The sequence below is a fragment of the Phocoena sinus genome, chromosome 7 (assembly GCF_008692025.1).
Source record: "Phocoena sinus isolate mPhoSin1 chromosome 7, mPhoSin1.pri, whole genome shotgun sequence".
In the NCBI taxonomy this organism is placed as follows: Eukaryota; Metazoa; Chordata; class Mammalia; order Artiodactyla; family Phocoenidae; genus Phocoena; species Phocoena sinus.
The window spans coordinates 59,789,441-59,815,221 of NC_045769.1; the positions used below are offsets into that span (position 1 = coordinate 59,789,441).

A 25,781-nucleotide genomic window follows, 5' to 3' on the forward strand; every position below is an offset into this window, starting at 1 on the left:
GACTCTAATACATTCATTTATTATTGGGGAACTTGAATATTTTTGCATGTTTATTGTCTATTTGTGTTTAGTCATTATCCTTTCATGTTTTTTGCTTGTTTTTCCCTCACTACTGATTTGTAAGACATTTTTAAAAGACATCTTTATGTTAAGGACATCAGTCTTTTGTCACACACCACAGATATTTTCTCCATTTGTTTGCCATTAAGTTTGTTTAGTGGTGAGTTTTAGTACATGTAAGTTCTTACTAGACTTTTTTTTTTGAGTAAAATAATTTAGAAACTTTGAACCATAGTTTTTGAACTCAGTTTGTATTGATTTACAAGTCATCTGATGCAATTCAAGAATTTGTGCAAGAAGTTGGGAATTTCAAATTATAATACCTATGCCTAGAAAAATATCTAGAGTACACTGTGTGTCTTTTAAAATAAATCATTTTAATGTATGTTTTCGGTCACACTTGTTATTTTCTTAGTATCCTGTGGAAAATTAGTGTTCACAGATCCATGAGTAATCCCTTGACAGTGATACTTCTAGAGGTCTCAAATATCTTAGGTATAATATTCAATAGTAGTATTATTATATGGTATATATAGTAACATTGGAATATATAATAACAGTATTGTGTATCTCTGTTATTTAAACCATGGAATCTTAGAGAGGTCAACTAGTTTAACTCATCAGATGCATCTTCAACAAATGGCTGCTTGGTGTCTGTTTTTAAATACATTTCTCTTTTCTGAAATAGCTAATTTATGATTAAACAAATTTACCTCATAATGTAATAGTAATAATGCAGATTAGAATTCCTGATGGACACAACAGAATGGAAAGCACATAATTAATGTGTGGTTTTCATTAGTATGCCTTCTTTGATACATTGTTCTGTAGTTCCATATTATTTTTAATTAGGAGAATAACTTTATTAAAGCTAGTCTTTAAACTACTTTGTCCATTTTAGTGGTTCTTGGGGACAGATTTTGTATCCAACTTTATTTTATGTGAGGGTACTTGACATGTGACACTTCATAAATCTCATAAATTCTCCTCTGATGAACGGTACTGGCAACTAAGATTAGGGAAGTCAGTCATCATTCATTCAGTCCACAAATATTTGAGTCTATACTACAGTTTTCCAGGTAATGTTTTTTAGGTTCTTTGCAACAGTAAAAGAGAAAAAGTCCCCGCTCTCATAAATTTTGTGTTTTAGTGGATGAAGACAAATAAGCAAACACGGTAATTTTACATGACTAGTGTTTGAAGAAAATAAAGTTAGGGTTATGGAATAGTAGGGAATAGGGAAAACCATGGAGCTTGGTTGTTATTTTAGGTAGGGTGGTTAGGAAATAACCTTATAATGAGGTGAAAAAGAAGTTCAGATCTGAACATTGAGGAGCCTGTCTTACTGACATCTGGAGGAAAAGTAATGAGCAAAGGTGGCTGGGATTTAGTGAATGGGTGGAGTCAGAATATGAGATTGGAACTAGGCAGGGATAATAAAAGCCATGGTAAGGAACTTGGGTTTTTTTTTTTTTTTTAATATGAAAACATTGGAGGTTTTTATGTTTTAAGAAGATCAGTCTGGCAGATCCCTGTGGCAGGTGGTGATGGGGGTTGGGGGTTGGAATAACAAGAGTAAGGATAAGGCTAGTGCAGTAATACAGGCAAAAGGAGACAGTGAGTCTGGCTAGGCCTAGTAGTAAGGAAAGCCTGGAGAAGGGAGGGGTGAAGGGAGAAGTAAGACTTGTTGTGGCTTTGTTAAATTTGAAATGTCTATTAGATAGCCAAGTGGATGGTTCAAGTAAACAGTTGTATATCAGAATCTGGAGCTCAGGTCGAGCAAGAGATAAACTTTTGGGAGGCTTTAATGTAGATAGAAGTGACCAGATGAAAAAATTTGGGTCATAGCTTTTTTGGCTGTATGGTAGAATCTCACAGGAAACTTTTTTGTTTGTTTCAATTGAATTTTATTCAATTTTTTATATAGCAGGTTCTTATTAGTTATCTGTTTTATACATGTTAGTATATATATGTCAATCCCAGTCTCCCAATTCATACCACCACCACCACCACAACCACCCCCCGCCACTTTCCCCCCTTGGTGTCTATACGTTTGTTCTCTACATCAGTATCTCTATTTTGCCTTGCAAACCGGTCCATCTGTACCATTTTTCTAGGTTCCACATATATGTATTAGTATGATATTCGTTTTTCTGATTTATTTCACTCTGTATGACAGTCTCTAGATCCATCCACGTCTCTACAAATGACCCAATTTCGTTCCTTTTTATGGTTGAGTAATATTCCATTGTATATATGTACCAGATCTTCTTTTTTTTTTCTTTTCTTTTTCTGCGGTACGCGGGCCTCTCACTGTTGTGGCCTCTCCCGTTGCGGAGCACAGGCTTAGGACGCATGGGCTCAGCGGCCATGGCTCACGGGCCCAGCTGCTCTGTGGCACGTGGGATCTTCCCGGACCGGGGCACGAACCCGTGTCCCCTGCATCGGCAGGTGGACTCTCAACCACTGTGCCACCAGGGAAGCCCCCACATCTTCTTTATCTATTCGTCTGTTGATGGGCATTTAGGTTGCTTCCATTACCTGGCTGTTGTAAATAGTGCTGCAATGAACATTGGGGGTGCATGTGTCTTTTTGAATTATGGTTTTCTCTGGGTATATGCCCAGTAGTGGGATTGCTGGATCATATGGTAATTCTATTTTTAATTTTTTAAGGAACCTCCATACTGTTCTCCATAGTGGCTGTATCAATTTACATTCCCACCAACACTACAAGAGGGTTCCCTTTTCTCCACACTGTCTCCAGCATTTGTTGTTTGTAGATTTTCTGATGATGCCCATTCTAACTGGTGTGAGGTGATAGCTCATTGTAGTTTTGATTTGCATTTCTCTAATAATTAGTGATGTTGAGTAGCTTTTCATGTGCTTCTTGGCTATCTGTATGTCTTCTTTGGAGAAATGTCTATTTAGGTCTTCTGCCCATTTTTGGATTGGGTTGTTTTTTTTTTTTAATATTGAGCTGCATGAGCTGTTTATATATTTTGGAGATTAATCCTTTGTCCATTGATTCGTTTGCAAATATTTTCTCCCATTTTGAGGACTGTCTTTTCATCTTGTTTATGGTTTCCTTTGCTGTGCAAAGGCTTTGAAGTTTCATTAGGTCCCCTTTGTTTATTTTTGTTTTTATTTCCATTACTCTAGGAGGTTGGTCAAAAAAGATCTTGCTGTGATGTATGTCAAAGAGTGTTCTTCCTATGTTTTCCTCTAAGAGTTTTATAGTGTCCAGTCTTACATTTAGGTCTCAAATCCATTTTGAGTTTATTTCTGTGTATGGTGTTAGGGAGTGTTCTAATTTCATTCTTTTACATGTAGCTGTCCAGTTTTCCCAGCACCGCTTATTGACGAGATTGTCTTTTCTCCATTGTATATCCTTGCCTTCTTTGTCATAGATTAGTTGACCATAGGTGCGTGGGTTTATCTCTGGGCTTTCTATCTTGTTCCATTGATCTGTGTTTCTGTTTTTGTACCAGTACCATATTGTCTTGATTACTATAGCTTTGTAGTACAGTCTGAAGTCAGGGAGTCTGATTCCTCCAGCTCTGTTTTTTTCCCTCAAGACTGCTTTGGCTATTCGGGGTCTTTTGTGTCTCCATACAGATTTTTAAGATTTTCTGTTCTAGTTCTGTAAAAAATGCCATTGGTAATTTGATAGGGATTGCATTGAATCTGTAGATTGCTTTGGGTAGTATAGTCATTTTCACAATATTGATTCTTCCAATCCAAGAACATGGTATATCTCTCCTTCTGTTGGTATAATCTTTAATTTCTTTCATCAGTGTCTTATAGTTTTCTGCATACAGCTCTTTTGTCTCCCTAGGTAGGTTTATTCCTAGGTATTTTATTCTTTTTGTTGCAATGGTAGATGGGAGTGTTTCCTTAATTTCTCTTTCAGATTTTTCATCATTCGTGTATAAATGCAAGAGATTTCTGTGAATTAATTTTGTATCCTGCAACTCTACCAAATTCATTGACTAGCTGTAGTAGTTTTCTGGTGGTATCTTTAGGATTCCCTATGTATGGTGTCATGTCATCTGCAAACAGTGACAGTTTTACTTCTTTTCCAATTTGTATTCCTTTTCTTTTTCTTCTTCGATTGCCGTGGCTAGGACTTCCAAAACTGTGTTGAATAATAGTGGTGAGAGTGGACATCCTTGTCTTGTTCCTGATCTTAGAGGAAATGCTTTCAGTTTTTCACCATTGAGAATGATGTTTGCTGTGGGTTTGTCATATATGGCCTTTATTATGTTGAGGTAGGTTCCCTCTTTCTTTTTCTTTTTTTTTTTCTTTTTTTTTTTTTTTTGCGCTACATGGTCCTCTCACTGTTCCGGCCTCTCCTGTTGCGGAGCACAGGCTCCGGACGCGCAGGCTCAGTGGCCATGGCTTACGGGCCCAGCCACTCCGCGGCATGTGGGATCTTCCTGGACCGGGGCACAAACCCCTGTCCCCTGCATCGGCAGGCAGACTCTCAACCACTGTGCCACCAGGGAAGCCCGAGGTAGGTTCCCTCTGTGCCCACTTTCTGTAGAGTTTTTATCATAAATGGGTGTTGAATTTTGTCAAAAGCTTTTTCTGCATCTATTGAGATGATCATATGGTTTTTATTCTTCAATTTGTTAATATGGTATATCACATTGATTTGCGTATATTGAAGAATCCTTGCATCCCTGGGATAAATCCCACTTGATCATGGTGTATGATCCTTTTACTGTGCTGTTGGATTCTGTTTGCTAGTCTTTTGTTGAGGATTTTTGCATCTATATTCATCAGTGATATTGGTCTGTAATTTTCTTCCTTTGTAGTATCTTCCTCTGGTTTTGGTATCAGGGTGATTTGATGGTGGCCTCATAGAATGAGTTTGGGAGTGTTCCTTCCTCTGCAGTTTTTTGGAAGAGTTTGAGAAGGATGGGTGTTAGCTCTTCTCTAAATGTTTGATAGAATTCACCAGTGAAGCCATCTAGTCCTGGACTTTTGTTTGTTGGAAGATTTTTAATCACTGTTTCAATTTCATTACTTGTGATTGGTCTGTTTATATTTTCTATTTGTTCCTGGTTCAACACTTCCTTTGTAGTATCTTCCTCTGGTTTTGGTATCAGGGTGATTTGATGGTGGCCTCATAGAATGAGTTTGGGAGTGTTCCTTCCTCTGCAGTTTTTTGGAAGAGTTTGAGAAGGATGGGTGTTAGCTCTTCTCTAAATGTTTGATAGAATTCACCAGTGAAGCCATCTAGTCCTGGACTTCTGTTTGTTGGAAGATTTTTAATCACTGTTTCAATTTCATTACTTGTGATTGGTCTGTTTATATTTTCTATTTGTTCCTGGTTCAGTGTTGGAAAGTTATACCTTTCTACAGATCTGTCCATTTCTGCCAGGTTGTCCATTTTATGGGCATAGAGTTGCTTGTAGTAGTCTCTTAGGATGCTTTGTATTTCTGCTGTGTCTGTTGTAACTCCTCCTTTTTCACTTCTAATTTTATTGATTTGAGTCCTCTCCCTCATTTTCTTGATGAATCTGGCTAATGATTTATCAATTTTGTTTACCTTCTCAAAGAACCAGATTTTAGTTTCCTTTGTTATTTTCTTTGTTTCGAATTCATTTATTTGTGCTCTGATCTTTATGATTTCTTTCCTTTTACTAACTTCGGCGTTTTTTTGTCCTTCTTTCTCTAGTTCCTTTAGGTGTAAGGTTAGATTGTATATTTGAGATTTTTTTTGTTCTTGAGGTAGGCTTGTATAGCTATAAACTTCCCTCTTAGAACTGCTTTTGCTGCATCCTATAGGTTTTGGATGGTCGTGTTTTCATTGTCATTTGTCTCTGGGTATTTTTTGATCTCCTCTTTGATTTTTTCAGTGATCTCTTGGTTATTTAGTAACATATTGTTTAGCCTCCATGTGTTTGTGGCTTTTACGTGTTTTTTTTTTCCCCTGTAATTCTTTTCTAATCTCACAGAGTTGTGGTCAGAAAAGATGCTTGATATGACTTCAGTTTTCTTACATTTACTGAGGCTTGATTTGTGACCCAAGATGTGATCTATCCTGGAGAACGTTCTGTGCGCACTTGAGAAGTGTAATCTGCTGTTTTTGGATGGAATGTCCTATAAATATCAATTAGATCTATCTGGTCTGTTGTGTCATTTAAAGCTTGTGTTTCCTTATTTATTTTCATTTTGGATGATATGTCCATTGGTGTAAGTGAGGTGTTAAAAGTCCCCCACTATTATTGTGTTACTGTCGATTTCCTCTTTTATAGCTGTTAGCAGTTGCCTTATGTATTGAGGTGCTCCTATGTTGGGTGCATATATATTTATAATTGTTATATCTTTTTCTTGGATTGATCCCTTGATCATTATGTAGTGTCCATCCTTGTCTCTTGTAACATTCTTTATTTTAAAGTCTATTTTATCTAATATATGAGTATTGCTACTCCAGCTTTCTTTTGATTTCCATTTGCATGGAATATCTTTTTCCATTCCCTCACTTTCAGTCTGTATGTGTCCCTAGGTCTGAAGTGGGTGTCTTGTAGACAGCATATATATGGGTCTTGTATTCATTCAGTGAGCCTGTGTCTTTTGGTTGGAGCATTTAATCCATTCACGTTTAAGGTAATTATCAATATGTATGTTCCTATGATCATTTTCTTAATTGTTTTGGGTTTGTTTTTGTAGGTCTTTTTCTTCTCTTGTGTTTCCCACTTAGAGAAGTTCCTTTAGCATTTGTTGTAGAGCTGGTTTGGTGGTGCTGAATTCTCTTAGCTTTTGCTTATCTGTAAAAGTTTTGATTTCTCCATGGAATCTGAATGAGATTCTTGCTGGGTAGAGTAATTTTGGTTGTAGGTTCTTCCCTTTCGTCACTTCAAATATGTCATGCCATTCCCTTCTGGCTTGTAGAGTTTTTGTTGAGAAATCAGCTCTTAACCTTATGGGAGTTCCCTTGTATGTTATTTGTCATTTTTCCCTTGCTGCTTTCAATATTATTCTTTGTCTTTAATTTTTATTGATTTGATTACTATGTGTCTTGGCTTGTTTCTCCTTGGGTTTATCCTGCCTTAGATTCTCTGTGCTTCCTGGACTTGGGTGGGTTTTTTCTTTCCCATGTTAGGGAAGTTTTCGACTATAATCTCTTCATATGTTTTCTCTGGTCCTTTATCTCTCTCTTCTCCTTCTGGGACCCCTGTAATGCAAATGTTTTTGCATTTAATGTTGTCCCAGAGGTCTCTTAGGCTGTCTTTATTTCTTTTCATCCTTTTTCCTTTATTCTGTTCTGCTGCAGTGAATTCCACCATTCTGTCTTCCAGGTCACTTATCCGTTCTTCTGCCTCAGTTATTCTGCTATTGATTCCTTCTAGTGTATTTTTCATTTCAGTTGTCGTATTGTTCATTGCTGTTTGTTTGTTCTTTAATTCTTCTAGGTGTTTTTTCTTTAATTCTTCTAGGTCTTTGTTAAACATTTCTTATGTCTTCTTAGTCTTTGCCTCCATTCTTTTTCCGAGGTCCTGGATCATCTTCACTATCATTCTAAATTCTTTTTCTGGAAGGTTGCATATCTCCATTTAGCTTTTCTGGGGTTTTATGTGTTGTTCCTTCATCTGGTACATAGTCCTCTGGCTTTTCATTTTGTCTGTGTTTCTGTGAATGTGGTTTTCCTTCCACAGGCTGCAGAATTGTAGTTCTTGCTTCTGCTGTCTGCTGTCTCTCACAGGGAACTTTTTAAAAATGCCAACAATTTGTGTTGAGCATCCTCCCAATTCTAATTTAATTGCTGCATTAGGCCTAGCAAAGATGTATTTTAAAAGCCCCCAAGAGATTTTGAAGTACAACTGGTTTGAAAATTAGTAACTTAATACAGAAAGAATATAGATAAAGTAGAGATTGGAAAATAGTATCTTGAGCCTCAGATTATTTTCCTTGATTTTTCAAATGCAGTGTCTAGCGCAGAATCAGAGGTAGTTGGGCGTATGAGGAGATGACATGCCATGAGTGAGAACCAGCAGAAACATCAGACAATAGAAGTAAGACTTACTGGGACCACATATGGATTTAAAAAATTGTTTTACTATGGTCTGGAAGGAAAAAGCCAAGGTTGAAAATTTTTAACAGAGTTGGGGATTGTTATGAAATGACATGGCAGATTTGTAAAAGGACCAAATACAAATTCAGGAACTGAAACTTAAAATGACCAAAATTGAGGGAAATCCTTGGCTTATTCTGAGGATATTTTCAACGTTTAGAGGGCAAGAAATAGAGGAGCAACCAGTAAAGGAAATGGAAGGCGCATCCAGCAGAGAGAAATATCCTGGAAGCCAAGTGAATGAACCACTTCAAGGAAGAGTTCTCAACTTTTCAGATATTGTGGAGGGTACATAAGATGGTAAAGAATGGGAATCCGGTTGTTGTGGTTTCAGTGGAGTGTTGGGGAGAAAAGTCTGAATAGAGTGATTTAAAAGGAGATGAAGGGAAGAGGGAGTAGCAACAGTAATTACAGACAAATAATTTAAGGGTTTTTTTCTGTTAAGAAGAGGAATGTTGAAATAAGACATGGTAATTGGAGGTAAGCTTGAGGTCAGGGTGGGTTTTTCTGGGAATGTCTCAAAAAAAAGGAAGAAATTGATGATGCAGGAAGAAGGTATAATGGAGGAAAGTTATTAAGAAGGCAAGCAAGATGAAATACAGGACACAGGTATAGAGGTTGGCCACAGAGAAGAGTGGGAATAATCATGTTTTAATGGGAAGGGCATGGGATAGGGCTTTGTGGGTACAGATGTGTTGGTAGGAAGATAAGGTCATTCTTGTCAGGTTGCTTCTAATTTCCTTTTGTTATAAGAAGCTGAGATGGGTGAGGAGGACAGGTTTTAGAAATTTAAGAAGGAAAAAGGCATGAAATGGTCATCTGAGACAATTGCAAAGTGAAATTATTGGTGAGACAATTGCAGGTGTTACTGGGTGCTCAGTTGAATAATTAGTACAATTGTGTTTTTTCTCCAGTTACCTTTAGTTGCTTGCATGCAGGTGCAGGGTTAACTCAGATTTCTGTTTCCTGGTAGAAAGTTCCAAGTCCTTTTGGTTTTATCTCTGCCATGTTTTTGTGATCTGTTCTTCCTTTCCATTCTCATTTTATTAGTCTGGCTTTTACTGTTCTCCTAGGCTGTTGTTATAATAATTTGTTTTCCATGCCTCTAATCTTTCCTCTTTATAGTGCATTTAAAATTCTTTTTCGAAAAATTTTTTCTTGAATAATAAGTAATACCTGCACAAGGCATACATTCAGAAAATATATTAAAGGGTAATCATTAAAGAGTTATTAGTCTCTTTCCCTCCTTATCCTAACCCCCCAGTTTCTCTCCCTAGAGATAGCCATTGTTACCAGTTTTTTGGGTTTTTTTTAACTGTATGGAATATCTCTGGTGGAAGGATACATTTACAAACACCAGCATACCTATGTATTCTCTATCATTCCCTGATATTGTACCATTCTTCTGCATAAAAAATTTTTATGTTGGATCTCTTAATATTACAAGTAGAGAGCTATCTCATTCTTAGCAGTGACAGTAACAGTGTTCTATTGAACAAGTATCTTGTCATTTAGTAAGATCCTTATTGGTGGGTATTTATTTTCTGTCTTACTTCAAATTATACTGCAGTGAATATCCTTATACACATTTTTTTTTTCACTTACGGAAAATATGTGTATCTAAAGAATAGATATATATCTAGAGATTATATACATCTTTAATTTTGGAAGATACTGGAAGTTGTTCCAGTATATCCTTTACATCAGTGAACACAGGTCATGTTGTTGCCTTCTTTAAAATCTTCACTGGCTCTTCCATTGCCTCTATTTATTTTTTATTTCATTTGTATTGAGGTATAATTGACATGTAAAATTGTATTCCATTGCCTTTAAATTGAGGTTTATTTACCACTATGTATAGAGTTCCTGCTGTGTCCAGTGCTGGGCATACAAAGGTGAATAAGATACTTCTTGCACCAGAATTGTTGATAATCTAAAGATTAGACTGGGTATTCTCAGTCTCCACGTTACTGATATTTTTGACCTGATAATTCTTTGTTGTGGAGACTGTCCTTTCCATTGTAGGATGTTTAGCAGCATCCCTCACTAGATGCCAGTCGCACCCCCTAATCCTTCATTCATGACACTAAAAAAAGGGCTTTAGACATGGCCAAATGTCCACTGGAGGGCAAAATTTCCCCCCTTTTCCTTGAGAACCATTGGGTTAGGCAGTCAGGTAGAAGATTCTGATGTAATGTGGTAAATGGTACACTAACATTGAACCACAGTTGGGAACAGGGAGGAGTAGAGGAGTAACCTTTGAGTGGACATCTTCCAAGGCTTAGCTCAGATACTACCTCATCCCATAGCCTTTCCTGACTCCTGCCTCCTTTATTTTTAATAGCATGTTTGTGTATTGCAGTTAACATGTTGGTCTTCTTTTGGAAATCAGCAATTATTTCTTATTCATCCTTTGATCTCTGCTTTTTTTTTTTTTTATTTTTTTTATTTTTTTTATTTTTTTTTTTGATCTCTGCTTTTTTTGAGAGTGAATGAATGAAATGTCAGTAATAGGTACAGGATAAACATAGGTTTGTGTGGTAACACATAATGTAAATTTTACCTGCTTGCTTCTGAAATGATTAACTTTGTTCAGTTGTGTGAGATTCCTGGTACTTGTTTATTTTATACTGCTTCCAATTGTGTAATTGTGTTAAATGTGTAGCTTTTTAAAGACTCTTGGCATTGAGAATTATGTTTCAGAAAGCAATCTATAAATCTGTGGGGGGAAAAAACAAGAGAAGCAAAAGGAATTTAGATTTAGTCTTGTCTGCATATGAGGAAATTTAGAAGAATTAAAGTTCAGAGAAGTCTTAGATCAAAGAGGGTTCCAGCTGTCAGGGAAGATTTTATGGAAAAGAGAGAACTTCAGTAGAGGAATATAGATTTGTATAGGTAGAAAGATGAGGGGAAGGTATGTTCTAACAAGGCAAAAAGCCGTATAAGTGAGAATAGAGACAGTCTATCCAGAAGACAGTTTAATAGCCCAGCATTTCCCAAAAAATGGCTTGTAAGATATTAATGGATATTATTAAATAGGTTATGAAAAATTCTCATTAGCTTATTAAAGTCTGAGAAATCCTGTGGAAAATAAACCTGTTTAAGGAAAGGAAGCAGCATCCTTTTTCATTTTTAGACTATACATCTCTGGAGATAAGTATTTCATTGGGTTAATTGTGAGAAACGCTTTGGGAAATGCAGTAACAGCATAAATAGAAGGCTTTGATGTTGTCTGGGGACCAGAGACTGATAGGACATGTTTGGGTAAGAGTAGACAGCGCTAAGTACTATTGGTGAGGATTTTAATATTTTTAACGTAGGCCCTTGAAGGTTTTTGAACAAATGAATAACATGAATAAATCAACTCTTTGTACTTTAAGAATATATTGGAATGGGAAGAAACTGGCACTGTAGATGATAGGAAGCTATTTCAATTATACAGGGATAAGTAAGGAAGTAAAAATGCTCGACATTTCAAAAGATAAATCTACAGGATTTTGTGATAAGCTATCTGGAATAAAAGATGAGTCCTTTAGGGCTTCCCTGGTGGCGCAGTGGTTGAGAGTCCGCCTGCCGATGCAGGGGACACGGGTTCATGCCCCGGTCCGGGAGGATCCCACATGCTGCGGAGCGGCTGGGCCAGTGAGCCATGGCCACTGAGCCTGCGCGTCCGGAGCCTGTGCTCCGCAACGGGAGAGGCCACAACAGTGAGAGGCCCGTGTACCACAAACAAACAAAAAAGATGAGTCCATTATTTTAAAAAGATCATACCATGGGCAGAGTTCGGAAGGGAAACTGATCTGGGGGAAGTAAAGGGATACCAGTTTTAATGGATTGAATTTGTGGTGCTAGGTTGCAATGACTATTGGTGGTAGAGATAGAGGACTGAACTCAAGACAGAGGACTGGAATTCTGTGGAAGAGAGGTGATAACATGAAGTCATAAGTAGGTAAACTGAATGAGAAAGTTATAAGTAGGTAAACTGAATGAGAAAGTTATAAAAAAGATTTGGGCGAGATTTTTGGGGATGGGGACTATAAATTAATTAGGTACTCTGTTAGCATTAATGAAAATGTGTATATTTGGTACCATTTCTAAGATATTCTTTTAGGATTATAAAGTTTTAGTGGGTAGTAGATTTCTTTGGGTAGCAGAAAAACAGGTATTTCTCTTTGATGTCTGGCATCAGAAAGTTTAGTTTGGATTCAGTATAGTTTTTGGTTTGTTTGTTTGTTTGGGGTTTGTCTTTGTCTTACTATTTTCTCTCAGAAAGTCATCTACATTGATTGCTTATTAGTTCGAGATATTATCAGTTATTCTTTATTTAAGAGTTTATTTTACCCTGATTCATAATTAAGTTAGAATACCCGGCTTCAAAACAAGGATTTTATAGGGCGGTATTAATGGTTATATGAAACCAATCCCCATATATACCAGCACACATGTATTCCATAAGCAAAATTTGCTGATTTATTTACATTAGTCCCTCCTTGTGATGCTTTTTTTAAATTAATTTTGGCTGCGTTGGGTCTTCGTTGCTGTGAGCAGGCTTTCTCTAGTTGTGGCGAGCAGGGGCTACTCTTGTTGCGGAGCATGGGCTCTAGGCACGCGGGCTTCAGTAGTTGTGGCCCGTGGGCTCTAGAGCACAGGCTCAGTAGTTGTGGCACATAGGCTTAGTTGCTCCGTGGCACGTGGGATCTTCCCGGACCAGGGCTCGAACCCATGTCCCCTGCATTGGCAGGTGGATTCTTAACCACTGTGCCGTCAAGAAAGTCCATGATGCTGTTTTATTGCCTACCACTTATACCTCACTGAGATACCCTTTAATACCTAAAACTTCATGTAATCCAGCCAGTATCTTGGGTCCTCTAATAGGGTAAAATTCTTTCTTTGGATGCTTAAGTGAAGGTGGAATAGAGTGTAAGAGTTTATTTTTTAGAAGAAAGGGGTTTCAGCCTTAGACCTGTGAAAGTAGAACTTTAGGCTCTGAAGTAATACCTTTATTTTGGATGAATAAATAGGCAATTGTTTTTTTTTGCGGTACGCGGGCCTCTCACTGTTGTGGCCTCTCCCGTTGCGGAGCACAGACTCCAGACGTGCAGGCTCAGCGGCCGTGGCTCACGGGCCTAGCCACTCTGCAGCATGTGGGATCTTCCCAGACCGGGGCATGAACCCGTGTCCCCCTGCATCGGCAGGTGAACTCTCAACCACTGCGCCACCAGCGAAGCCCAGGCAATTGGTTTTTATGTTACAGTGTTAAATGGCAGAATGTTAACTTCTAAAGGGATAAGGAAATCTTTTAGAAAAAAGTAGTAGAAGTATCTTTAGTTTTAATTAATGTTATTTTCCTCTCTTTTGTCCACTTTTGAGGAATAAATGTGGCCTTTCCTCTGCCATTTAATTTTTCTTCAGACTTGTTTCAGTGGCAGTAGTCCCTTGGAAAGGCTTGATAAGAGAAGTTAAAGAGGATTTGAAGTACTTGTTTGCCAAAATGAAGTAAAAGGAATAGTATTTGAGCTCTAGTCACACCTTTTCAATTACTTTTACTGACTCGTCAGAAACTTTATTGAAAAAGTTACGTTTCATAGCAAAGAAAGTGCATTTGTCCTAGAGTTCTAACTAGCTAGTAGTAGCTTACTACTTCATTGCTTTATTTGCTTTTTGAAGTAGGTGTCTATTGGGAAAAAAGGAAAATTTAAAAGATATAGTTCTTTGAAGACATAATTTGGAAATTTTTAATTGCAGTTTAAAAATTGGGTGTGATAGTCATTAGAGCTATCTACCTGTATTTCCGGAATTCTTTCCGGGCACAACCAAGTTGGATGCAGCTATGTAGCTTGCTTTGGCCAGTGAACTATGTATGCTCTACTGACTGTTCTGCCAGCCTGATCTGTAAGTGAGGAAAGCATACAGAACATTCTTGGCTACGATGGACATGAATAAAAAGTAAGTCTTCGTTTTAAGCCACTGAGATTTCAGGGGCTGTTAGCTACTGCAATTTTATTTTGCCCTGCACGGTCTAATATGGTAGCCATTTGTTCCATGATGCTGTTAATAAGCACTTGAAATGTGGCTAGACTGAATTGAGATGTGATTAAGTATAAAAATATAAACTGGATTTTAAAGATTTGGTATGAACAAAATGTAAAATAACTCAATAATTTCTACATTGCTTGCAGGTTGAAATGTAATTATTTTGGGTGTATTGGGTTAAATGAAATATATTAATTTCACTGTTTCTTTTTACCTTTTAAATGTGGCTACTAGAAACTTTACAATTGCATATGTGACTTGAATTATATTTCTATTGGGCAGCATTTATGTAACCTATCCTGACTAAAATCAAAGTTGGTACAAGCAGTAGGGTACTCTAACAGAACCCCTCAAATGTTGCATTGGTCAAGGGTCAGGTAGCAAGGAAACTGATATTAGAGGCTGGGAAGATGCAATGCAGAGAAGCATTTGGTAAAACTTGCCTGCAATAACTTGGAAGGCCAGTAATGTACCTAATGCATTTATAGCTTTAGGGACGAGGCTGGAAAACAAATTGTATTTTAGCTGCTGTTGGCTCCATTTGACAAGATGGAAGAAAAAAAATGAGCTAGAACATGATTGGCTAGTTTGCAAGTGGGAATGAAGAGCAATAAAGAGAGTCCAGAAATTTGGGGAATTGTAGGATTGGAAGAAGCAATTGTTTCTCACTGTCAGTCAGTAAGAGATGAAGCTAAGAAGCCTTTTGAGCAGATAATTAAAACTTTTCTGGCAATCAGGGTTATGACCATCACTCTCATTGTTAAAAAGTCCTAAGGTGATTCAGAGTAAAGGTCTACTTAAGGGGGTGGTGCCTTTCTGTTGGGTTAGGGAAAAGAGACTTTTTTTAAAAGGTATGGATTTCCTACTAAAGCCAGGTAGTTCCAGGGCACCCACAATTAAGTAGAGAGAAATAGATAGCACACAGTCTCTTGGGGCAAGAAAGCAAAGAAATGTAGAAAGTCTAAAAGACATATCTAGAAAAAAAGCTATGGTTCTAGACATTGGCACTTGGAAATGGCTAGAACAGATAAGAAGCCTCTTAAGTTTTTCAGGGAGTTGTACAGCCCAAGAAACCAGCATGGAAAGTGTGAAGAAAGTGTGATTGCATGAGTTGGTCACCACCCCCTAACCTTCTACCAGCAGGCTGAAAATTCCTCTTAGCTAAGGATGCACACTCCCTGTGTTCACTTCACTTGTGGTGGAGGAGGATAGCAGGCAAGAAAAAAAATCTGGAAGGTAGAGCCAAAAGGCTCAGAGAATACTAGACTGAGAAACTCCTCCCAGTGATCAGTCAGAGAATTCTCTCCCCCAGAACAGAGAGCACTTACACTATCTGTTCAGCGGGGTATGTGAATTGCTGTGAACTATTGACTATTTTATCTCCTGTTTCTCATCTTTTGAACAGGAGTGTTTTTTATGGTTATACTTAGCTTTTTCTGTCATTGTGTATTGTGTCTGTGAAGGGAGGTAGGTAACTTGATTTAGTAAACAGGTCTTTGTGAACAAGGGCCACGTCTGGACCTGAGAACTTTGAGCTTGGTGCTATAACTAGGTGGAATTTTTGGGTTATCTTCTGCATGAAAGGGGACAGGTGTATCCAAATGTGGGAGGAAAAGTAAATTGAATATTTGATCAGCACAGGGACTTGGGAATCATGCTTCTTCATAAATAGACCACTTCTCTTCTAAGCACATGATAGGATTGCCCTTTCATGTCATTATTGAAATCAGGCATGGCTATCTGACTTACTGTGGCCAATAAAATGTGAATGAAAGTTTAAGAGCAGGATGTGATTTACCACATTACCTTTTACCTTCCTTGGCAAGACAATCTTGGAAGCATGTGTCAAGTGGAGGGACTGTGATAAGCAGATCTCTCCTGCCAACCAGAGTTGGACATGTAAAATTAATGAGAAATAAACTTTTGTTATGTCAAGCCACTGAGATTTGGGGATTGTTTGTTACTGTACCACCACCTCACTAGTTCCGATTGATGTGTTAGGTTATAATTTTAGTCACAGTAGGTGCTCAATAAATGTTTGAATTGAATACATTGAAATTTGAGGGCAGAAGAAAATGTACAAATTCTGAAACTGCCAAAATACAGCTTTTTGGCTTATATTCCTTATAATAGCCAAGCACACACATGGACTAAGTGCCCTCTTTTATGGCAGAGAGATTGTAGAAGACACAGGAAAAATTAGAGAACAATGAAACTTGTAACATTTTAACTAGAAATAATTGTTCAAAGCTATACGTAGCATCATTATGGTTTACTGGATCATTTAAAGCATTGTTTCCTCTTTCTGGTGGTAAAAGCTCAAATTAAGATTGTTGAATCTATAGAAAGTGTAGTGAATAATCCTTAGAAAAAGTAATATGCATTTTAAACACAGGATTGAGGAAATCAAGGGACTGTTTTGTTTAAAGGGAATATTTTTTTAAATGAGGTGAGTAGGGGAAAAACCCTAAACCATTATCTTTTTTTAACCCTAGTGTCAGTGGCAGCAACATCAGTTTTAGTTCAGTGCTAGAGCAGAACCTAACCTCAAATGAAGCCTTAGGTAGAACTCCAGTGTATAACACTAATCTTATGGGGTTGCTCTGATTTATATGAGGATCTGAGACTTTATACATAGTCATCTGTTCTGCTGACACCTGTAGTGTCTTTTAAGAAACTATAGTTTGAAAATCCCTTTGCTGGAGCAGGTATAGCCACTGTGGCCATCTTCATTTTTTTTTTAACATTAAAAAAAATAAATTTATTTGTTTGTTTGGGTTGCGTTGGGTCTTTGTTGCTGCACGGGCTTTCTCTAGTTGCGGTGAGTGGGGGCTACTCTTCCTTGCGGTGTGCGGGCTTCTCATTGTGGTGGCTTCTCTTGTTGCAGAGCACAGGCTCTAGGTGCATGGGCTTCAGTAGTTGTGGCTCGCGGGGCTCTAGAGCGCCGGCTCAGTAGTTGTGGCACACAGGCTTAGTTGCTCTGTGGCATGTGGGATCTTTCCAGACCAGGGGTCAAACCCATGTCCCCTGCATTGGCAGGCAGATTCTTAACCACTGTGCCACCAGGGAAGTCCCCATCTTCATTGTTTTCAGTTTGGGTTTCTTAGGAAAAGCTTTAGGTTCTTTCTGTAGACCTAATTTATCCAATATTTATACACAGTTTTAACAATCCTGGCTGATTTCCAAGTTTAAAACTGGTTTGGAAGATAAACATTAGAATGGACAATGGATGTGTAGCCTGAGAGATGGAGGAAGGAAGAGTTGGGAAGAAGGCAAAAAAAAAAAAAAACCCAAAAAACCCACAAGTAGGTACAAGAAATAAAAGCCAGAATTCTGTTTATGTTTTTAGTACAATGTTCTAGGGCTTGTTTACTACCATAAATTATTTTTAATAATTTGAGTCATTAGACTGAGCTTCCCACTAAAGAAGGTAGGTAAATGTATAATTAATTCTGGAGACATTTCCATTCAAAATATGGTAACCTGTAGTTATCTGGTAAACTACCATCCTAAACAACTCATGCCCTGAAGGTTTAAAATTTTAGATGTTTTCTATGTATTTTTAAAGTGATATACAAATAATTAAACATTGAAGTAGTAGATCATACTCTTTTCTTTTTTTTTTTTTTTTTTTTTTTTTTTTGAGACTTCCCACAACTGGCTTTAATTTCAAAAAAACTGGTTGGGGTCTTTTCCCACATCAGGGAAAGAGTATACCAAGCTCTGGCTCCAGGGATTCAGCACTGGGCCTGGTCCAATCACATTCTAGCCACAAGGGCCAATTCCAGACTACCCCCATCAGCCAGAGACCAGAATACGGAGGTGAAGTTGCCCAGGACTGGATTCTTTCTCTCCAAAGCCCCTCTCTAGGGAAGCCAGCTGTGTCTTTCAAAGGAGAGTTGGTCCAGCCACCAGGCTCAGTTTGGACACCAGATCAACATCCCAGCTCTGGGGGAGTCAGCACCCTGGCCCTGGTGGCCGCTCCAGTGCCTGTGTGCCCACTAACACGTCCATGAGGTAGTCCAGTTCGGCCTCATCCAGCTCTGGAGCTTCTTCCTTGCCTGGCCTATCCTCAGGGCTGGATTTGTGGCCCTCAGAGGCTGGTGCCCAAAGTTCACTGTCATACATGGATGTGTCAGTGTCCTCAAACAGGCCCTCAAGCCCATCGACCAGCAGACATCCAGTGGCTGGGCCGAGCAGGTCCAAGGCACCCAAGCTGGGTGGGGCTCCCCCAATGGGGTGGCCTGGTGGCCCCTCATCTACCAGGGGCTGGGGAGCCTGGCTCAGGCCCTCAATATGGCTGAGGTCCTCCAGAAGGCTGGCCATGGAGGCTGAGAGGGAGGCATCAGAGCTGGCCAGCAGGTTGTCAGCTATGCCTGGGGCTGTAGGCAGGCTGGGCATAGGTGACAGGGCAGCTGTGGGTGCCATGCACGCCTGAATTCGCCACAGTGTGTTCACTACCAGCACCAGGTGCTGCAGGTCCGGTTCACTCTGCCGCAGGCTGTGGTGGAGCTTGAGCACCGAAAGGTCAAAGAGGGAACGGGAGGCCACGGCTGGGGGTGCGTGTGCCACTGCTGGGTGGCCAGGATCCAGCCACCAGGTGTCGACTGCCAGGGCTTCTTTCCCCTCCTCCTCCTCCTCTTGCTTTCGCTTCAGGCCCTTGCTCAGCATCATCCAGCTCACCAGCTGCCAATCAGAACGAAGAGGGAGCCACCCGCAGCCAATCAGGAAGCGGTGGCGGCAGCACTGCTCGCCTGGTCCCCTTCAGCAACTGGTGCCTGAGTTGAGAGACAAGACGCACTTCTCCATACTCTTTTCCAACGTTTAATTTTTTAAAGAGTTTTGTTTGTTTGTTTTTGGCTGCGTTGGGTCTTCCTTGCTGTGCATGGGCTTTCTCTAGTTGCGGTGAGCAGGGTCTTCTCTTGTTGTGGAGCACGGGCTCTAGGCGCACGGGCTTCAGTAGTTGTGGCTCGCAGGCTCTAGAGCGCAGGCTCAGTAGTTGTGGCGCACGGGTTTAGTTGCTCCACGGCATGTGGGATCTTCCCGGACCAGGGCTCGAACCCGTGTCCCTGCATTAGCAGGTTGATTCTCAACCACTGTGCCACCAGGGAAGTCCTTTTAAAGAGTTTTTAATAATTAAAACTTACAAAAGAAACCCAGGTTATATAAATTTGAGATGAGCATATAGTATACTATATGCTATTGCCATTGTATTTCAACAAATTATGATAATACATAGTATTCAAACAGTATTATCTGTTCTTCCATAGCTATTTTTTAAAATAGTGTTTTAACAGATGACTGCAAACCAGTTTTTTTTTTTTTTGACTGTGCTGCGAGGCTTGCAGGATATTAGTTCCCCAACCAGGGATTGAACTTGGGCCCCTGGCAGTGAAAGCGCCGAGTCCTAACCACTGACCCTCCAGGTAATTCCTGACTGCAAACCAGTTTGGAAGAGAATTTTCTTGCAACATGAAATTAGAATGGATTAGTAGTAGAATTAATGTAGAGCTATATTTTGCACCCTTGGTGAGTAACATAAACATAGCTTTGTGAACATGGGAGAAGATATGTTTATCTACCGGATGGATGATATAAAAACTGAGAATAGGATTGTGAGAGGTGAGGTTAAAAAACAAAATCATGTATAACTTACTACATTTTTGTATATTTCCCCTCTTGGCCTTCCTAAGAAGACTTAAAAAAAAAAAATTGGTCCTGAATTGCTTAGGCTGAGGAGGTGTTCTGCTTATTCCAATGATGATTAGGTGCTAGGGGGAGGTAAGCTACTGTAGGGATCCAAATTATATTGTGGTCACGGTTTGTTTTGAACGAAGAGCAAAATTATATCTTCCAGTTTAAATACTAGTATTATTCATAACATGTGACTTCTGGTTATCATCTTGTCTCTAAAAATTGAATCTACTCTTAGTATGAATGTTTGGTACTGTTAGGATTTGAATAGTGAGAGTTGTGAGAGCTGCTGGTAACAAATCACTTTCTTATTGTTTCTTAGGGGGCAATCAGGGCTTTTTGAGAACTATCTTTTTGGTATTATTTTAACCTGGGGGAGTGTTGGAGGAAAACAGCTTTTACTTTTTAAAAAACTTTGGAATAGTTTTAAAGTAGTCTTTATAAATCTGAAATTAGAGAGGAAAACTAATCTCTGCAGCTAACGGAGGAAGGGATGAATCTTAGCAAAGAGTACTGTTTGCAGTAATATCTTATATTGATGTGTATCCTTCATAGATAATTTGAACTTCTTATCTGTGACACTGAAGATTTTATCTGTAAGATTCCTAACATAAGTCATCTCTGGGAGTGGGAAGTAATGGGAGATTTTCCCAGATTTTTAAAAATTATAGTAAAAAACACATAACATTAAATTTACCATTTTAAGTGTATAGTTCAGTAGTGTTAAATATATTCACACTGCTGTGCAACAGGCTGTAGAACTTTACATAATGAAAAACTGAAAATCTGTATCCATTCCCCTTCTTTCCTCCTCCTAGCCCTTGGCAACCACCATTCTACATTGTTTCTATGATTTTGTCTACTTTTGATACTTCATATTAGTAGACTCATACAGCATTTGTCCTTTTGTGATTGGCTTATTTCACTTAGTGTAATGTTCTCAAGGTTCATCCATGTTGTAGCACATGACAAGATTTCCTTTTTAAGGCTGCACAATATTTCATTGTATGTATATACATTTTCTTTATCGTCCCCAGATTTTTTAAGTCACACTGGTTTGAACAAACTACAATTAAAACTACATATTCATATGTAAGGAGGCTAGACTACTATTCCTGGGAACTAGCCCTGGGAGGGAACTGATTTTTTTTTTTTTTTTGTGGTACGCGGGCCTCTCACCAATGCGGCCTCTCCCACCGCGGAGCACAGGCTCTGGACGCGCAGGCCCAGTGGCCATGGCTCACGGGCCCAGCCGCTCCACGGCATGTGGGATCTTCCCGGACAGGGGCACGAACCCATGTCTCCTGCATAAGCAGGCGGACTCTCAACCACTGCGCCACCAGGGAAGCCCCCTGTTTTTTTAATTGAACTATAGTTGATTCACAGTGTTGTGTTAATTTCTGCTGTACAGCAAAGTGATTGTTACACATATATATACATTCTTTTAAAAATTATTTTCCATTATGGTGTATTACAGGATATTGAATACCGTTTCCTGTGCTATACAGCAGGACCTTGTTGTTTATCCATTCTGTATATAATACATCTGCTAACCCCAGACTCCCAATCCATCCCTCCCCCGTACCCCCTCCCTCTCGGCAATCACAAGTCTGTTGTCTAAGGACATGGATTCTTTGAATAAGATGTTGTCGGGCCCTTGACATCTGCCGTCCATTGTGGTCTACTCTACATTGTGCTCTACCTCAGAGGTCTCAGACTTTGCAAAGTTACACACAGGTAATGTTTCCCATCCCAGTTTTCCCCAAATTATTATAGTGACCACCGTAGGGTTGCCAGTATTTGGATGGAGGGGCGGTGCTAGGTACGGACATTTTCAAAAGCGAGGGAACTGATTTTTGCAATGTTTATAATACGGTTTTGCATAATTCTTTGTCTTATGTCCTGGCTCCACCACTTTTTAGCTGTGTCACTTCAGGCAAATAACTTAACCTCTTTGTTTTCTCATCTAGAAAGTTGGGAGAAAAGTATGACTAAAACCTTAGGGTAGTTGGGAGTACGAAGTAAGTCAGTGTATGTTAAGTGCTTTAATAGTGTCCAACAAGTAGTAAATCTTATATGTTATCGTCATCATAGAGTAGAACACTGTTCCTTTTTTTTTCACACCTTTATTGGAGTATAAATGCTTTACAATGCTGTGTTAGTTGCTGCTGTACAACAGAGTGAATCAGCTATATGTATACATATATCCCCATATTCCCTCCATCTTAAGCCTCCCTATCCCATCCCTCTAGGTTGTCACAAAGCATCAAGTTGATCTCCTTGTGCTTGAAGCATCTTCCCACTAGCCATCCATTCTACATTTGGTAGTGTATATATGTCAGTGCTACTCTCTCACTTCATCCCAGCTTCCTCCCCCCGCCACCGTGGCCTCAAGTCCGTTCCCTCAAGTCCGTTCTCTACATCTGCGTCTTTATTCCTGCCTTGCCACTAGGTTCACGAGTACAGCTTTTAAAAATTCCATATATATGCATTAGCATATGGTATTGAACACTTCCTTTAACAGTAACTTATTTAGTACTTCAGATTAAAGTGAAGTTAGTATTTCACTGTTCACAGTGTATTAATTGCAGGTCATAGTCTCTCATATATTTGTGGTATGTCTGTAAAATGAGGTCTTCTGTAAGGCATATTAGAAAATCAGTCATTTCCAGTTATGTTTATATCTACGTGTGTGTATCTTACAAAAGCTTGTATTGTTTAGATTTACTAGGAAGAATACTCTTATTAATGTATAATCTCCAGTTGGGTAGAAAAGGTTTGAAAATAATCTGGGAAACTGCTGTAAAAAAAAAAATAGAAGGGGGTTGGATTTGAAAAAGATTAGTAGAGATGAAATAAAAGATTAAATTTAAGTGGGGGAGGGGGAAGGGAGCAGTCATAGAAGAGTAATGATCCAAATCTAAGGAGATAGGGTTTATGGGAAAGAGATTGCTTCATGTTAAAGCAGAGATTTTATATATATATAAAGTTTATATTTGTTAAAGAAAATGTGGTTTTAAAACCTTCCCCTAAAGTGTTAACTTCTTTTTTTTTTTTTTTTTTTTTGGCGGTACGCGGGCCTCTCACTGTTGTGGCCTCTCCCGTTGCGGAGCACAGGCTCCAGACGCGCAGGCTCAGCGGCCATGGTTCATGGGCCCAGCTGCTCCGTGGCATGTGGGATCTTCCCGGACCGGGGCACGAACCCGTGTCCCCTGCATTGGCAGGCAGACTCTCAACCACTGCGCCACCAGGGAAGCCCGTGTTAACTTCTTTTGATCAGATTAGTGACCTTATATTTTTAGGAATCCATGTCTATAGTTTAGAACTATCCCATTGAAAGAAAAACTAGAAAAAAAGACTTGGTAGCTCTGAAATGTCCATAGGAATCTAAATAGTTATGAACGTGAAAGTGTAATTAAATGATATACAAGATCTTGTAGGATTATCCTGTAATTCTGTTTAGGTGATTTTTATAGCAGGTGAAACTGATTAAAGAAAAAATGTAAGGAAAATAAACTTTCAGAATCAAATGAAGTAATTTCATCAGTACTTTAAAAATTGAAGGCAGAGAACATGAAAGCCTTTGATAAGAACAACAAAATCCTAATGATACGCTATTGATAAAGGATAATGTCTCATTTTATCAATAGTACTGTAATTCATATTTATCTAGTATTATTTAAATTAAATATGCATGTTTCAGACTTGATAAACCAGTAAATAATTTATCTTAAATATTCAATTAGCTCTATTGACAAATAAGTAGCAAATAGTCTCAGGAGGAAGCATTTAACATTTTCTTGTAATATTTTTAATAGAAATCTAAACATACTCTTGAGTTATTAATGCTTAACTAATATTGATTATACAGATTGCCATTGGTGCCTTCACTAATTCCGTGTCATTTGTGTTTGTGTTACATATGATAAGCCTGCTCACTTACCCACTTTATGTTGCTTTAGCATGCTGCTGCATGTTGCTGTTTATATGTACTTGGATATGCTTGGATTAAATGGAATTGTATTTTTTGGTTTTAACTGAATGTCCTTCAGAGTGGACAAGTGGCTTTAATATTCATGTAAAGAAACCATGGATTGAATAGAAAAGAAATGCAAGTATCATTGAAAATGGTAGAGTTTCCATCTGCTATTGATAACACTGAATCTTACCTAAATATTGTTGTGACATTATCTAATATTGAGCTATCGCAGTTAACAATACATTTGTTTATCTTATATAACTATTTGTGTTTTATAATGTTTAATAATCAGTTAGAATAGTATTACTTGTATATACTTAATAAACACATTTACGGGGTGCATGTTCACAACTTTACTAATAGTGTCGAGCAATCAAGAAGATTTGGAGACCACTGGCTTCATCCTCTTCCTAATCCACAAAAACAGCCAAACTCTTTGAAGTCATCAGTGCTATATAGTGGTGTCTGTGGGAAGTTGGATCCATCTACACCCTCACCACCACACTTCCGTACGCCAGTCTCTACTTTTTTGGTATTCCTCTACTTAAAGTGTATTAATGACATGTTAAAATAATACCTTTCTGTTATTTTGTGTTTGTCCATTGGCTATACAAGAAAATTAGTCTTATCTTTGTAACCATACTGTGTTGTGTGTGTGTGTGTATTTTTTCATCATTTAAAGTCTCTGTTTCTCTCTCTTTTCCTTTAGCTCTTACCGAGGTGTGCAGGAAATTGGAAAAAAATTTTTTTCGTTTATATATCCCTTTCACAAACTTGTTTTGTTGGGGTAGGCCTTGAAAACAACTATAACTATGGCACAAAGATACTGTCAGTCATATACCAGGCCAGATGAAGTGGACATTTAAGCATTTTGAGGTAGAGAATAGATATAATCAAAAACCAGTGCTGTGAGTTTATAAAGTTCTTAAATGTATACTCAAATGTCCTTGAGAATTTGTTTCCATTGCTTACATTTTTTTCTTGCGTTTAAAACTTGTTATTCCTTAAGTACCAAAAGTCAAGTTTAAATAAGCATGTTCATTTTTATATTACTATATTATATATAATAATATATAAAATATATTATTTTATATTACTAGTTCATTTTTATAAATGATATTACATATCATTTTTATATTACATTTATATCATATAGGTAGTGCTACTGAAAATAAAGGTGAGTTTACACTATTTCAGGTAGTGTTATGTGTTAAATCTACCCTTGTGGGCTAGTTTAGGACCTTCAGTGCTCTTTTTATAATGCTTACTTTCCCTGCAGAACTCTTGGAAAGACTTGTATATACTTGTTTCTAGTTCATTTCCTTCCATTTTCTTGAATGTACTCTGGGCAGGGTTGTATTCTCACTTCTCTATTGGAACAGCTCTTGTCAAGCTATTACCACCACATTGTTACATCCAAAAGTCATTTCCCAATCCTCATTTCACTTGACTGACAAGCATTTGACACCTTTGATTATTTTCTTTTCTTTTTTTTTTTTTTGCGGTACATGGGCCTCTCACTGTTGCGGCCTCTCCCATTGCGGAGCACGGGCTCCGGACGCGCAGGCTCAGCGGCCATGGCTCACGGGCCTAGCCGCTCCGCGGCATGTGGGATCCTCCCCGACCAGGGCACGAACCTGTGTCCCCTGCATCGGCAGGCGGACTCTCAACCACTGCGCTACCAGGGAAGCCCCTGATTATTTTCTTCTTGAAATGATTTCTTCACTTGGCTTTTGGATACCAGCTTCCTCCTGTCTCACTGGCTTTTTTTCTTTCTTTTTTTTTTTTTAATCTCTGCTTGTCAGCTTTGATGTGCCTAGGGTTTCTTCCTATAAATATATATATATACTCCATTCCAGGTGACTCTCAGTAACCAACTGTAAATGTTGATGATGCCCAAATTTATATCTGTGGGCCATACATCTGTTTGAACTC

The 25,781-nt window shown here is 38.6% G+C and overlaps 2 protein-coding genes across 2 annotated transcripts in view; one reads left to right on the forward strand and one right to left on the reverse strand.

Annotated features, from left to right (window-relative positions):
* The window catches only part of SP3 (Sp3 transcription factor), a 64,858-nt gene that overhangs the window by 20,538 nt on the left and 18,539 nt on the right, over positions 1 to 25,781 (forward strand). The gene's annotated exons all lie outside the window — the stretch shown is intronic.
* Positions 17,226 to 18,931, reverse strand: LOC116756428 (SERTA domain-containing protein 1-like). Its single transcript, XM_032636746.1, has one exon. It carries the CDS (start codon positions 18,845 to 18,847, stop codon positions 18,131 to 18,133), a length of 717 nt encoding a protein of 238 aa, XP_032492637.1. The 5' UTR covers positions 18,848 to 18,931; the 3' UTR covers positions 17,226 to 18,130.